Source organism: Eptatretus burgeri, chromosome 8 (genome assembly GCF_056783735.1).
Source record: "Eptatretus burgeri isolate ZD-2024b chromosome 8, Ebu_testis_v1, whole genome shotgun sequence".
Classification (NCBI taxonomy): Eukaryota; Metazoa; Chordata; class Myxini; order Myxiniformes; family Myxinidae; genus Eptatretus; species Eptatretus burgeri.
Genome location: NC_140968.1, coordinates 55142068 through 55159065, shown reverse-complemented (window position 1 = coordinate 55159065; position 16998 = coordinate 55142068). Strand labels below are relative to the sequence as shown.

At 43.3% G+C, this 16998-nt stretch overlaps 1 protein-coding gene across 15 annotated transcripts in view; it reads left to right on the top strand.

Annotated features, from left to right (window-relative positions):
- The window catches only part of WAC (WW domain containing adaptor with coiled-coil), a 66440-nt gene that overhangs the window by 33062 nt on the left and 16380 nt on the right, over positions 1 to 16998 (top strand). For 8 of the 15 annotated variants that reach the window (XM_085892145.1, XM_085892148.1, XM_085892142.1 and 5 more), the window contains 5 exons: positions 5536 to 5757; positions 5933 to 6013; positions 6112 to 6248; positions 11094 to 11209; positions 16578 to 16791. In XM_085892145.1, the coding sequence (XP_085748271.1) occupies positions 5536 to 5757; positions 5933 to 6013; positions 6112 to 6248; positions 11094 to 11209; positions 16578 to 16791 (770 nt within the window). The remainder of the gene's footprint in view (positions 1 to 5535; positions 5758 to 5932; positions 6014 to 6111; positions 6249 to 11093; positions 11210 to 16577; positions 16792 to 16998) is intronic. The other 7 variants (XR_015060924.1, XR_015060921.1, XR_015060923.1 and 4 more) reach the window with 3 other exon arrangements.

Here is a 16998-nt window from a genome sequence, read left to right as displayed (position 1 = left end):
GTCTGGCCATCCCCCAAGCAGATGCCTGGCCCATCCCCATCTCGTTGAGATGCCGATCAACCTGCTGCAACCACAAGTTACGTGGTCAGCCCATTGGTCTCCTCCACTCACATGACTCCCTCGCTGAGAGAATCTGGTGGGCAGGATCAGTGTCAGGAAAATGAGCCACATGTCCATACAGCCGCAGCTGATGCTCACAAACTATGCAGGTAACAAATCTCATTTGAGTCTCAGCAACCGCTCGTTGGACACAAAGTCCGACTAGCGATAGCCAAGGATTCTCCGAAGAGACCTGGTACCAAAGGAATTAAGTCTCCATCTCAGATCCCTGGTCAGAGTCCAAGACTCGCATCCATAGAGCAAGACCGGAAGCACCAAGGACCTGAAGATTCGGACTTTTGTCATCCCGCACAGGTCCCGGCAGCGCCACACTCCATGATCCAGAGTGAACTCCCCAGGCCCGACCCAGACGTCTGTTGACTTTTGACTCGCAGCCGGCAGAGACATGAATATCACTGCCAATGTAAGTGAATCTCTCCACGACCTCAACATCCTCACCACATACAGGCACAGACAGGACAGCAGCATTTAAGATGTCATTGAAAGCTTGGATCTTCGTTTTGACCCAGGAAACTCGTAATCCCAGTGGCTCCGACTCCTTGTTCAGCACATCGAGGACCCCCAAAAGGATATCTAAAGTCTCTGCAAAGATGACTTTATCATCTGCGAAATCAAGGTCAGAGATCTTGACATTCCCAAATGATGCAACACAGCTTGATCTCTCCAACATCCTCCCCAGAATCCAGTCCACACCCCTGATGAACTCCAGTAACAACTGGAAATAAGTCAGAAATGGCACCACCACATCTCACAGCACTCTCAGTACCAGAGTAGAGGTCAGGCATCAGATTGATCAGTTTTGGTGGCACCGCACGAAGACCAAGAAACCTCCAGAGGGCATCCCGATTCACTGAATCGAACGCTTTACAGAGATCAACATAGGCTGCAAGCAGCCGCTGCCGAAACTCTCGTCGGCGTTCGGTGAGGACCCGAATAGCAAGGGTAAGGTCAATCGTTGAGCTTTTTGGTGTAAAGCATGACTGCTCTGGACGCTGGTGCTCAAGCAGATGGTGGCGAACCCCATCAATAATTATCCGAGCAAAGACCTTGCCCGGCACTGAGGGCAGCATCACCCCTTGGAAGTTGTTGCAGTCTTGGCGATCACCCTTCCCTTTCCAGAGAGGGACAACAAGGCCCCTCTTCCAGTCAGTTGGGACGATGCCTGTGCTCCAGGCAGAGCACAGAACTGCATAGCACACGAGTGAAGCATTTCACCATCCTTGAGAAGTTCAGCATGGATGCCACAGATCCCTGGAGCTTTACCCAAATTCAACCGGTTCACCACAGCCTACGTTTCCACAAGCGAAGGTGGACCACAGTTGATTGGAGGATTAGCAACAGTGATTGTAACACCCTTGATGTCCAACTCGACAGCTGGTGGATCAGCCTGGTACAACTGCTCAAAGTAACTGTCCCAGCGGGCCTTCACTTTGGACTCCTCTGTCAAGAACCGACCACCTTCTGTTTTAACTGCAGTACACCGAGGGATGGGCCTGGATGAACGCAATGCGCGAATTACCCTGTAAGCAGGACGAGAATCACTTGACTGCCAGCAAGTAATGCTCTACCCCCTCACAGATTCCTTGCATATCGGCCTCTTTGTCCACCCTTAGCACATGTTCAGTTTTACGCTTCATCTCCCTGAACAGCTCAGCTCTGCCATTCAGCCTGGTTCTATGAATGGTCAATGGTATCCAGTGTCCCTTGAGAGACAAAATTCTTCTTCACCCTACAGCGAGTTCTAAGACATTCACCGGCAACATCAAGGACGGTGATCTTGAAGACACTCCACAACTCTTCAGGATCTCGCAAAGCACCCAGACCTCCCAAATCTCCTCTCAGCTTGTTCGCAAACTCCTCAGCTACCCTGTCATCCTTAAGCTTGCCAACATCTGGGCTGGTACCATTCTCCTGGATTTATGTTGCAATTTAAGAGTTGCTTTAACAAGCCGGTGGTCAGTATTGAGGAACTGAGCACTCCGGTAGACTGCAGTTCTGGATCATCCTCCAACGAGCACATGGTCAATCTCCTTTGCTACACCGCCAGCGTTGGAATACCAAGTCCAGCGTTGAGCTTGTGGGTGCTGAAACCATGAACCAGCCACCCGAAGTCAAGGAACTTGGTGCTATTCAGGTTCACAGTTCCAGACCCATGGGGACGAACACATGTCTCATGACCATCCCTATCAGTTCCAGTCGATGCATTGAAATCCCCCAAGACCTGATGTGTATCTTGCCTGGGACACTGATCGATCACAGACTCGAGCGTGGCATAGAATGCGTCCTTCACGGTGAGATCACTCGCCTCAGTCGGAGCATAAACGGAGACCAGGGAAATGACATCCAAGGAGTGACGAATCCTTAATCTCATAATACGCTCGTTGACCGGTGTTGCCTCAATTATCATTGGAGTCAGCTTATTGGACACAGCTGCAGCAACTCCTTGGGCATGGTAACCATCAGGATGGCAGACTTTGGATTTTCGGGTCCTGAGTTCAAATCCCGCTCAGCTGTTGAATTAATACCAGGTGGGGTTAACTCTGCCTGTCATCCTTCTGAGGTCGGCAAAATGAGTGCCAGCATGCTGGTATACTGTGTCGGAGTGGTGACCCGTCCAGATTGTGCCCAATAGCCAAGGAGACTACGTAAGCAGCACCAATGCTCTGACGGAGTGTGGTCCCAATCTCCTCCTCCTCCATGTCCAATCAACTGAATTGGCCACAGGTGGATTCCAATCGTTATGGAGGTCAGGTGTTAATTCCAAAGTTTCACGATCTGGGATTGAAGTTATTTTCATAATTAATAAAGGGCCATCATGTCAGTCTTTGTCAGCAATGAATTTTGACAAAAAAATATCCATTTTTGAATTTCAGAATCAATAAAATTGAACCATGTTGATTCTGATAGAGAATGGATTGATGATGATCAAGTTGTAAATACTACAAAAATGAAGCAACATCTTTTAAACTGAAATTAACCATGTTCAGTTTTCTCAATCGTGTATCAGCAAGCCCTCACTTTGGAGGAAGGTAACCCAATAAGGAAATTGGACATACAGCATTATGTTACTATTATCCACACCTGAACATTCACATGCCGATCGCATCTCTCACAGAATCTATGTACATGTCTGCACACTGACCCATGTCAATACCCTCTATAAATTGGGTATTAACAAGGAAAATTGCTTTTAATCACAAATATCTCTCCAGAGCGACCGACCGACCATTAAATTTTGACCAAGACATTTTGGAATCGGCTTCATGCCAACGGTATGAGGTCCAGGTGACCACTGCTTTGCATCCCTCTCATACAGTGCCAATGATAGCCGCAGATGCTGCAACATTATAACTGGAGGGTGAACTGTTGATGCCATGTCATTTTCACCAATGCATCAAGATTCTTCCTCAAGTTCAATGATGGAAATGCTAAAGTCGAGGTGGGGATTGTTTTGGCAGTATGATTTGTTTGGTGGCATTCAAGTTTGCTTAAGAACTGATCTTTCAAGCATTCAGATGGGTGCTATGAATCGCATGGATAAAATAATTACCTCTGTAGATGGATTTGGGCCAACTGCAAGGTCTAAATAATAGTTTGTTCCATAATTATCTAAATATAAAAAGAGCTGACGCTTTGTTCCAAAGAGTTTCCACTGCCATAAAATAATACAAATTGTACCGTTGGGAAGGTAATAATCGATTTACTTGGAACGAAAATTTGTTCGTTTAATCAAACGTCCCTGTTTTAAAAGCCCGTGTTTCCAGGATTGAGGAGGAAGACGAAGCGGGACCTCGAGCTTTAATGCAGCGGTCCCAATGTTAACATTTATTATTCTACCACATCAGGAGCTCTTTATAAGGCCATGGGAGGAGCACACAAAATTCCATATACAGTAGTAATACTTCTCAAAGCAATGGAAAAAATGTGTAAAAATGTAAGGAGAACATGAACGACGAACACAGCCTAACAACAATTTATGTGTTCCAAAAGATCCTTTTTTTTCCACATGTTTTACTTCACTTGCAACCTTATTGACACCCACGGATAGACATGCAATATGTTTGCGAAGTACAACGTGCTGTCTTTTGATTGATCCCATCAGTGAAGCAACAGGAGGCACATCTGGTATTGTTGTAAACGAGGTAAAAAAAAAATGCTGATGTTTACAACCATAGTCACCAAAAGCAAGCACGATTCAATAATTAATGCTTTTGCTTGAGAATTGCATTTTATAAACGTTTGATATGCCACGGTGAAATAACAATTTGATGAAGTGCACGCGATGACACTTGAGCTGCAATGACAAGTTTGTGTTGATTATTCAAGCATGAAGTAACGCAAACTTGACCAGAAGGGACTGTCTGTCTTTATCATGACACACTCATCATATGTGGAGCATCTGTTCGCCTGGCTGGCATGACGCAAATGTGCTACTGGAGACTAAACACGAAAAATGTTCAACTTTTGAAGCGAAGGTCACTTGGGAGACTCCAATGCCATAGAAATTGAGTGTACTGATGCAAGACAAATTTGTCACCAGCAACCAGTGCAGTCGGGTCATTTAAAATAATTGCTTTTAAGGTTCTACTTCTGGCAAACTCTCGGTAGTTGTTGAATTTTTTGTCGTAAGCATTGCTTCGAGTCCCTGTGGAAGCAGAAAAGAAAGAATCTGCCAACGTCGATGATGTCGGTTTCATTGTGTTGGGATTTCGAAAACACCGTTCAGCGGGTTTCAGGATGGAATATGTTCACAATTTGTGGTAAGCGAGATTGCGAGGTAATCTTCATTCTCTCCCATGGTTATTGCTGCTGTGTTGTCACAATTATAGCAGAAGGTTATTTCTGTTGGAAACTCTCCACAGTATTTATTTTGATTCTTAATAACGAACCCCAAAGTCTTGGGTCTGCATAATGCACCACATATATATTAGAAACAATTTGGGAAAAAACAATACCCTTTGCCTCATTTGAAAGATGCCACTACTTCAATGTGATATTGAGCTATTTGTGCATTTTCTTTGCCCGATTTCCAAATTGGTAAAATGTTGCTTTGACCATTTTCCCTTATTTGAAGCCTTTACCTATTATATTCATCTCACCCCCATGAGATTTGATAGTTGGTGACTTTTCAATGGGTGATGAAATAATACTCAAATTATCTTTGCCAAATAGGTTGCCGAGCTATTTGTGCATTTTCTTTGCCCAATTTCCAAATTGGTAAAATGTTGCTTTGACCATTTTCCCTTATTTGAAGCCTTTACCTATTATATTCATCTCACCCCCATGAGATTTGATAGTTGGTGACTTTTCAATGGGTGATGAAATAATACTCAAATTATCTTTGCCAAATCGGTTGCCACCTTTTCACACTTTGTTCTGCCATGCGTCGATTGCATATTTTTGCTTTGGTTTCAGAAGCCACTGCGGAAAAGCCCCTCACCTCATCCTCGGCATCAGCCCCCTCTCCTTCGGCCGCGTCTTCGCGTCTAACACCCGGCCAAGCGGCCACCCCATCGCAAGTAGGCGTTGCACTGCCAAGCCAGGACCCTGCTGTGCTGCGTCAGATCCTGCCAGGCCTCCAGACTTCGCCCCAGCTCAGTCCTAGCCTTGAGCGCCTGCAGGAAGGTACGGCAAAATGTAATTGTTTTTCGTATCTTGGCTTTCACTCATTCTTGCTTTGTGTTTCACCAAAAACCATTTACCTTCCATTGGTAAATTTGTTGTATTTCATTTTGGGGAAATGTAAAGCAAAATACAGTTAAAATGACTAAAAACTGACATTGTCTAGATTTGGTTCACTTTACTTTTACAGCCTTCACACAGACCATTTCTAAAATCCTTCTTGCTGCTGCTCCTAATCTCCTGCCTCAACCTAAACAGACATCACAGCAAGGTAATTACTGCTTGTTGTGTAGCACTTGCTTTTTGAGCCAGTCTCCTTTGGCATGCATGTGCAGTGTTGTCATCTGTTCATCTGTGCTTCTCTTGCAGCACATCAGCAGAGTCAATCCCCCATGTCCCTTGCCTCAGATGCATCTTCCCCTCACTCGCATATCTCTCCAAGGATGAGCACCCCTCAGACGAATGTGGGCACTTTGAAAACTCACGCAAACCTTTGCCAAACCAAGGTATGTTTCAGGAGAGCCTATTCACTTCAACATCAAAGTTATTTTGCTAAACTCTAGAAGAGGTTGAACATGTAACATTGATTGGCACAATGTTCGAGGTGGCATTTTCATATTGAAAGATACTTGTCACGGTTGAGGCACATCACGGCAGTGATTGCGAATCACTCTTTAGCATTAGCCTGACCCTTTTTTCTGAAGGATCGGCTTCTTCTTCCTCTTACCATAAAATTGAAGAGATGAAGCCACATAGTTTTTCGATCCTGAGAAGCACGGCAAATTCCGAGCATTCGACGATAGCCCAGACCCGTCTTTTATTGTCAGGCCGAGACCCGTGTACAGCATAATTGTTTTTGCAACCTTCACGAACCACGGCTTGGCCAAAAGTTGCAAATTGATGGAATCTGCCACTGGGAATGCTGGGAAAAATCGCGTAACTGCTGGTCCCCGGAATCTGAATATCGTGTAAACATCGATGCTTTCTCATAGTTTGCCGGCTCGCTGTGCTTCATCCTGATGTCGGAGCGAGTCGAGACCGGTACCATCGGCGAGAGGGGTCATCAGTCTACTAGCTCAGCCATTTTGTAGTAACTCAGTGCTTCCACAGCGGCTCTAGAACCTGTCAAAGTTACCCGGTTCGAATCTTGCGTTTTAAAACTCGCCATGCTTTGTGCGGTTATACGGCGCTCGGCACGGTTTATACATACATACATACACACACACACACACACACACACACACACACACACACACACACACACACACACACAGTGTAACCTTGATTAACCGCCACCCTCGCCTTCCACCTGGAAATCAGGGTTTCCCAATTTCCATAATGCATTTTTCAATTACGATCCGCCAACGTTTTCCCAGTACATAACTACAGGCAATCCTCAGGTTACGACGTTTCTTGGTTACGACGCATCTCCCATAAATTATTAAGAAAAAAAACCAAGCGCAAAAACGTCTGAAAATTAGCCACAAAAAGTGATCGATCTTGCTTTGAGTCTTATCTTAACAGTAGAAACACCCCAACCATCCACTCTCTGTGTGTTAACCCAGTCTTCAAGTTCGTCTTTCATTTCGGGCCATCGGCATTTCCTACCTCTGAAAGCCTTTGACTTTTTGCAGCGAGAAAGTTCGCCCATCTGTGAGTTTTGAATTCCTCGTGTGGACCTCTTGTTTCTTCATACTGTACTCTTACCAAATCAATATCTCTCTAAATATATTCTGAGGTTGCAAACTCATCACTGAAAAAAGCAGGGAAACACACAAACAGCTGCAGCGATCAGGGAAGACACTTGGAGTGTGGATTGAACTTTTTATAGCTCAGCTGTGGTTTACCTCGCTCATTCTATGTTTTTCAAGTTTCGGTTAACAATGCAAGGTAATAAATGTAAATATAAATACCATATAGATAAATAACGACGTCGATCCAAGTAAGAAGAATAACCTCTCTGCGACGAGTCAGGAAAATTGACTTTCTGCAGGAAGAGGACTTTTACAGTGAGTTTTGAATTCACAGAGTCAAAACCAGTTTTGAAACCAAATGTGAATCTAAACATAGACTGGAGACTGACGACAACTTCATTTGGCCTGAACGCGTCATCAGGAAAACCCGCAACATCGGAAAAATCCATAAACAAGCTGCATCGTTATTTTAGCCGTAGAGGTCGAAGTTGAGGGAAAAAGTTGCGGCTAATAGTCCGAATTTTACAGTAGTGCTTTGGCTGGAAGACCATCATCATTCGGCGTATCCTAATGAGCCTTATGTTGATTCAGGAGAAGGTTAAAAGATTATTTGAGGAATGAGGGGCAGAACACACTAAAAGGTGTGTTCCGACTTACGCGGAAAATCGCGTTACGACGCATCATAGGAACGGAACTCCGTCGTAAGTCGAGGAACCCCTGTACTTATAATAATGAAAAACACCCTCGCTTATCCACCAGCGCTAACCGCCAGCGATCTCCTGTACTTTGCCACATCACGAATATTGTGCAATCTAAAAATAACCTTAGTCGTCATTGGTGAATGGTCAGCGGGAGCACGTGCTGGTCCCGTCTGCCTCGCGCCGTGCATTGAGACTGTTCAGTTCAAAGATTTTGTTCAGAGATTATGGCAACATATTCGAGCGAATGGCAGAGGCGTGCGGCATACCCGCAGGGAGGCTGATGACCCCTGAGGAGTTTGAAAGTGTGGATTCAGCCATAGTCCCTGGGGAAGACCTCACCGATGAGGAAATTGTTGAACTTGCACGCACAGACACCACAGATGGCGATGATGCCGTTGAAGTGCCACGCCAACCTTCATGCATTGAGGCCAAAGCCGCAATCTATCTCATGTTCAGGTACCTTGAGGCCCACTCGTCATCCACTGATTCGGGTTTGAAGGCGGCGCACCGGTTGCAGTTTGAGATTGACAGTTTCTGTGGCAACCGCTAAGCAAACTTCCCTCACAGACTTCTTCAAATCATCAGCCTCGGCCTATGTTGACATGTTCTCAATAGCCTTCTATGTGCGTAGCTCATGGTGGTCATGTCCTGTTTCACAGTATGGACAGTTCTCTTATATTTTTGGTCAGCCTTTCCATTTCACCAGTTCTGTAATTTGACTAATGTGTTCAGTGGTAATCAAAACACTTGTACAGATTGTAATTTACGATCTTCAGTTCCTTATCATGGCATAAGCAAATGATATGCACAATAACTGTGAGCCCATGACTTTGAGCTCTTTTTTTTTTTTTAAACATGTCTGCAGAAACAAATACAGTACGTACATGTGAGAAGGCCTGTATCTGGGGTACATGTAGTTTACATATTATATATTTTTGTTATCCATTTCTTATCCCTTGATCCAAACAGGATGGAATAGAATGTAAAATAAACTCGAAAGACTGTTGAAACGCGCCCCCAATAGATCAATTCTGGCGCACGTGGATGCCTGTGGAGTGGCAGGTACAGACCGTGACATTGATATTGGACATCTGAATCCCTTCTAGCAACCCCCCCCACCCCCCGCTCAACCGCCACCCTTGCATAACCGCCATATACGACCGTGTCCCAGCGCTTGCGGTTAAACGAGGTTCAAATATATATATATATATATATATATATATATATATATATATATATATATATATATATATATATATATATATATATATATATATATATATATATATATATATATATATATATATATATATATATAGTGCTGTTCACATGCCTGGTGTTGGCGCAGTGGTTAGGACAGCGGCTTGGGATCCGAAAGGTCCTGAGTTCAAGCCCCGTTGGACCACTGAATTAATACACCAGGAGGTTGACTCAGCCTGTCATCCTTCCAAGGTCGGCAAAGTGAGTACCAGTGTACTGGGCCGGTGTATACCCTGGTTAGAATAGGTGTAACATATCCCTGTGTCGTAAGAGGTGACCAGCGTTGCGTCAGGAAGGGCATCCGGCGTAAAACATGTGCCAAATCACAATGCGAATCATAACGGATGATCCGCTGTGGTGACCCCTAACGGGAGCAGCCGAAAGAAGAAGCTATAGCGCTGTTCACACGAAACGATCACGGTGGCTCCAGAACCTGTCAAAGGCACCTGGTTTGAATCTCATACATTCAAATTTGCATTTCACACTTGTGGAACTTCGTACTGTTTGCAACCATGTGGCGCTGCTCACACGGAACGATCAACGAGACTGTATGGATGAGGTCACGTGGACCGATGACTTATCGATGACAACCCCAAATGACATCGTGGACTCTCCGCTGGGACGCGAGTCGCTCACGTCGGTCTCAGAATCGTACATGTCACTCGTCCTGCACTCTGTCAAAACATCCACGAGGGAGATGAAGGCTGCTACAGCATATCTCGGCGTCATATTTTGCACTTGTACACCCTAAGCCTCGCTCCGTAATTCACAAGCATTCCTTGTCTCCCACGCTATAACCAATGTTCAGGAATTTGCCGCACATGAGACAACAACCTCGATCACATGACACGCCTCATTGAACGGAGCACCCTCCCATCTTAGTGGCACGTAGCACATTTCACATCTCTTATCCTGCCTTTGCCTCCCCAGGTTCACCTCTTTTGCCTCCCCAGGGAGACAAAGGCAGGCTGTAAATGTGGCATCGTCACACATGTAACAGGTGCGAGCGCATCGTGTGACGATTTCTCGAGTACGGAAAGTACACGAACCTCATGACGCATATGCGACCACCCGTCACATCCTTACAATCACGCCCCTTTTCCATAAAAACGCCCCTGTTTCCATCCGTCACTCATCCCAATTAAATCACACTCACCGTAACACTCGCATTAGCGACTAACCCCGAGCTTTGTCTGTGCATCCGTGCACACGTCCATTATTCTCGCAAGTTTTTTTTTCCTTTTTGTCCTCGAAGCCACCGGTGTGACCATGGTTACTAATCCCTGTAACCACGCCCCTCCGGTATTAACCACGCCCCCATGTTATTTTGACGTGTCCCATGTGACGTGCACATCTTTTATGGATGCAAACTTGTAACGTCTGTGTTAGTTCAGATGAAGTGCTACTTCCACTACTTCAACATAATTCAATCAGCCTACACTAATATGCATCTTCAATAGTAGATCACCCATCATTGCTTGGGTTGCTCTTTTACTTTTTCCACAAAGAACCCAGTTGCAGAGATAAGTGTACCATTCTATTTGCTATGCAGTTAAGTATTTGAGGCTCAAATATTTTGCAAACCATGATTTGTTCAAAGTAAAATTATGCCCCACCTACAGCATAACTTGGTAATGTTTTTTTATCATTTTTATTTTTTTTTGGTCATTGGAGCTTGTCCACCATTTGTCCTTAGGGGCTAACGCCGTCAAAAGTCACTGCAGGTGGGCAGTCGTCACAGCCAGTGACCACTACAATGGAGCGGCCCCACCAGTTAAGCCCAGAATCACCCAACAGCCAACGGCATTCAGGGTATTTTTATTTTGATTACTCTTCCCTTTCCCAGCAAATTGATGTTCGTGGTGCACTTTTTTTTTTCTTCTTCTTCTCTCATTTTATCCCCACCCTTTCCTAAACTGTGGAACCACCTCTGAATTGGTACACACCCAATCTTTCCTTGTGGGCTTCAAGACTACAGTACACCACCATCACTTACCATATTCCATTCCTGCATGTGGTGTTTTTTTTTTTCATCGTTTTTTTTTTGTTTTGTTTTTTTTGAACCATCCCCACACCCACCCTTTTTTACATGTAGGTTATACCATTGATATACCAACCTTATCACTCCTGTCCTCTCCTCACAATTATTCATAAAACTGCTTTGACCTTTTTTTGTTTGTTTGTTTTTGCCTTGTGAAACCACCCATCCTGGACCCCCAAATTTTGCATATGTTGATGATGCACAGACACACCACACTTGGTAACCCTTGGGTTGATAAAAAGGTGAAGCAAATTGTGGGATGCAAGTGAATCGCTCTCCAGCATGAGGATGGTGGGTTCATCGCATGTACGGTGGCATGGGAGTGGCACGTTCCATGAGCTATACGGTGGGGGTGGTGCACTCCATTGCCTGTATGGCGGTGTGAGCTGTGGAATTGGTGCACTCAATCACACTTTTTTTTTCTCAATGTTGAAGGCTCCAGTTACGGACTAAATTGTCCTCATCGAAGCCAGGCCTTAAATAAAAGAACTACATAAGTAGAAGAATGAGAATGGTCAAAGATTTCATTGCCTGTATGGCAGTATGGAATAAGTTCACAGTTAAATAAAATATATATATATACACACACACACACACACACACACACACACACACACACACACACACACACACACACACACACACACACACACACACACACACACACACACACACACACACACACACACACACACACACACACACACACACACACACACACACACACACACACACACACACACGTAGTACCACTGGACCAGTTGTTTATCTGGGCCCTGGCCTAATGTTGTAACCCAAATTTGGTAGCATTCTGACTGGTGAGTCTGGAGAAGAAGGTTTTTGAAGGAGTTTACACAATTTTTTTTTTTTCGAAGCATTTACTAAATCTTCCATTTTGACACCCTTCCAGTCGTGTGAGCGGCATGACTTCGGCAATTTAACATCCCTACCCTGGCCTAATGTTGTAACCCAAATTTTGTAGCATTCTGAATGGTGGGTCGAGAATAGAAGATTTTGGAAGGAATTTGTGTCACCGCCATTTTGACACTTCCGATCATGTGATAGGCAGAGCCTATGCGATTTAACATCAGGACCCTGTCTGAACGTAACCCAAATTTGGTAGCATTCTGACTGTTGGGTCTGGGGAAGAAGATTTTTGAAGGAATTTAAGTTGGCCATTTTGACCAATTAGTTGTGACGGGAATGAGCTTTGCAATTCCTGTTACCAGTCTGGAGAGGACCGTTGCTACCAAATTTCACATGGATCAGACCAGCGGTTTAGCCGGAGAAGTTGAAATGAGGGATGGACAGACAGATGAACAAATGGATGGAAGGTGTGCGATGATGATACCTTATATGGATTTTAAATTCCAGATAAGCTAAATATATATTTTTCACTCTGGCTGTGTAATGTTTTATTTTATTTTAGTGTTATTTTGGTGGTGTTGTTGTTTTGTGATGTTTTGCTGAATATAAATCAAATGTTAATCATCATGGATTCCTGCAAATGAGGCCCACCCCCATATAAGGGATAGAGTGTAAATAGAAATGCCATTCTCTTTCCGCCACTGCTTCTATATATGAGAGAATTGTGTGCTCAGCCGGTGGGTCTCCAGAATAGCTCAGATGGCAGAGCACTGGTACAATTCACCAAAGGACCTGGGTTCGATTCCCGGTCTGGGCGCATAGTTTTCCCACATATACATATTATGAATGTTTGCCCTGCTCATTTATACAATTGTATTACTACGCCCCCCTCCCACCCCCACCCCCGGTGTTGTAATCGCGAACATGGATTTGTTCCACCATGGGGGGAAGACCCTCTTGTGGACAGGCCATCGCTGCTCCTATGGTTGGCGGCGAGTGTCCTGGAAACAGTGGTGGAAAGAGAGTGGCGTTTCTACATGTGGGATGATTATGTGCTGAGCTGGTGGGTCACCCAGATGGTTCAGATGGCAGAGCACTGGTACGGTTCACCAGAGGACTTGTGTTTGATTCCCGGCCTGGGTGCATCGTTTTATTTATTTTCTGCGAATGTATGAGGACTTTCGGAATAAAATTTAGCATCAATAATGGGAATAGAAACTCTTCTGGGTTCACCCTTGTGGTTTTTTTTTTTAGCCCTTGACCTAATTTTAAGGCCATGACCCAATTATAGACATTTTAACATTTTCCACCATAGCGCGATTACGGTTTGTCTGATCTGAGTGACTGCCCGCTCTAGATGGCCTCGAGCAAGTTGCATTTATGCTTAATTTACATTGTTCCCTTCCAAATTGAAGGTCCAAGTCAAATGGCTGAACAAAAAAAAATGCGTATTTTCTATCGCTAAATTTTGCCAATGCTGAATCTCAGACCTTTAGCCTTCCAAGATGTTTTTGCATCAGTGGTGGACCTGCTTTGAAGTTGTTCACCTGATACTTGTTTCATGTCTATCTGCTTTTTTTCAGTGACCTACCATAATTGACACAAAATACCTTTTTGATCATAACTTGAATATTTTTTCCACAGTTTTTCATGATGTTGAGTTTTATGGATGGATTGTATATGGGGACACATTTTCTTTATTTACACTCTATCCCTAAATGTTGAAGGTCAAGGTCATATGGTGGTCTGAAAAAAAAATAGCACCATCATTGTAAGGGTAAGTCAAGGATTAGTCATGGGCGATCACCAAGGGTAAGCCGGGAGAGGTCTATCCTTTGTGATTGCAAATATCTGGTTGACTAAATTTTGTTCACCTTGTGATGTTCAACTTAATGGGACTGCATTCTTCTCCTTTCTCCTTCTCCTTCTCCTTCTTCTCCTTTTTCTTCTTCTTCTACCCAGTCCAATGGACTGCGTCACCTATTGTTTTTTCTTCTGTTTATTTCTTATTTATTATTTTTCTTCCGCCGACAATTTGTGGGTTTTTCGCTTTAAAAATCATTTTCTCAGGAACGGTAAGTCCGATCGACACGAAATTTTCATCGTAGTATGTATCTTTTTTGATAGCATTCTTAGTTTATAATTGTGACGTCATAAGTCACGTGGAATGGGCGCCATCTTGAAAAAAAACGAGAAATTTTGGACTTCTGTATCTCTGAAACAGTGCAATGGAAAAATATTTCGCTTCATACATTGTAATGACCTCCCAATGGGGAAGAGGGGTGATTTTTCGTGACGTCATCAGTGAAGCGGTATCCCGGTGAAAATTCATCAAGTAGAACGCTGCATATGAAAAATCTGAAATTTCTTGAGCATCATCTACACAACAATTCACCGTAGAAAAAAAAAAAATTGTGACGTCATAGGTGACTTGGTCCGGCAGCCATCTTGTTTTGATATATATATATATATATATATATATATATATATATATATATATATATATATATATATATATATATATATATATATATATATATATATATATATATATATATATTTTTTTTTTTAATCTTCTCCAGAACGGTTGGACAGATTGAGGTGAAACTTTACACACATTTCCATGACGTCCTTTTACAAGTTTGTTAATTTCTTGTTGATAGGTCACATGGTTTGGCGGCCATATTGAATTTACACTAAAACCTTCAAACATCTCCAGAACGGCTGGTCAGATCAAGGGGAAACTTCACAAACGTATTGCACACGAGTAGTGAATATAATTTTGTTAATTCCTAATTGATAGGTCACATGGTTTGGCAGCCATGTTGGATTCAAGAATAATATTAAATAATGTTTTCTCTGGTACCACATAATCTATAGAAGCAAAACTTGGCAACTATAATCTATCCCCATGCCTGCATATACGTTAAAAATTATGACGTCACATGGTTTGGGGGCCATCTTGGATAGAAAAACACACCTTGTCCGATAAACACGAAACTTCACATACAACTTCCACTACACGATTGGAAGCAGAATATAAATTTATGATGTCATAAATCGCATGGTTCGTCAGCCACCTTGGATTGAAAATTAATAAATTTAAAAAATCTTCTCCAGAACGGCTGGACAAATTGAGGCACAAATTCACACACTTTGCCTAAGACATCCTTTCACAAGTTTGTTAATTTCTAATTGATAGGTCACACGGTTTGGTGGCCATATTGAATTTACCCTAAAACCCTCAAACATCCTCTTCTCCAGAACGGCTAGACAGATCAAGGGGAAACTTCACAAACATATTGCACACGAGCAGTGAATATAAGTTTGTTAATTTCTAATTGATAGGTCACATGGTTTGGCAGCCATGTTGGATTGAAGGATAAATATTAATTAATGTTTACTCTGGAACCGCTGCTTCTATACATGCGAAACTTCACAATTATAATTTAGCCGACATGTGAAACGTGGATTTAAAATTTCAACCCGATCAGCCACGTGGTTTGGCAGCCAGAATTATTTAATTATTTGAATCTGAGAACTTTTACATTTTTGTTTTTTTCCCAGAAGGCTCAGTTGGCTGCACCTGAATGCGTTTGAGGGTACAGGAATAGCAATTCAATTGATACCGACAATGCCCAGGAAAAAGGGCTAACTGCATACGTAAGAACTAGATTGAACACTTTGTGCTATCCGGTTCGTAACTCGTCTGTCCTGCGCTGTCCCGAAGCAGGGCTGTATTTGTATCAATATTAAAGAATGTTTTCTCTGGAACCACTTATCCTATCGAAGCGAAACTTTGCGACTGTCATCTCCATAAAGTCTCACGCTGTATCAAATGCGGACGTCTGGGTACCCGGTCATCACTGCCAGCAGTTATAAAGTGGCAGTTCTAGTTATTATTATCATTATTATTATTATTATTATTCATTAGGTGGCTTTTGCACTGTTATGAAGCATGTGCTCTGTTACATCGTACATCTACGCTGAAATGCCTCAAACCACACAGCATTCCAGTGTAGAACACAACATTATTATTGACGGTGGTGGTTACAAAATATTAAGTGGAAAAACCGAGGCATTTTGTTCATGTTAATTGTGTTATTTTGTTTTGTTGTGAAACTGATCATTTTGTTCCCAAAACCAATCATAGAGCACATTTATGTGTTGGACATCTTAAGCTTATTATCTCTCGTAACTGTACAGCATGAGGCAAAGTTTGATGTTTCTTCCATTCACCTGTCAATCTTGGAAAATGTGCATTATTTGCAGGCTGTGTACTAGTGGGACAGGTGGAACAAGTACAGCCTTCCCTTCCTCTGTAGCTGGAACAGCAACTGTATCGACTCCAAGTAGCAGCAGCACCAACACCCTTAACCTTCCTCTTCCTTCGCTCTGTTCCCTTTCGCCAAGCCTCGCAGCATATTTTGATGAAAACCTAGTGAAACATGTCCAGGGCTGGCCTGCTGAGAACACAGAGAAACAGGTTGGTGTAGCATTTGCAATCATAACATTTGTGCATATACTTTTTATGCCTTCATAGCTGAAGGCCTGAGGCATGCATGCTTTCGGTTTGTCCGTCTGCCCGTTATCTGTTTGTTTGTTTTTTTTATAACCACTAGCAGAGTACCCTCCCTTCGGTCGATCTTCTTCCAAGAATTCAACACGTTCTTCTGACACATACCTTAATTTG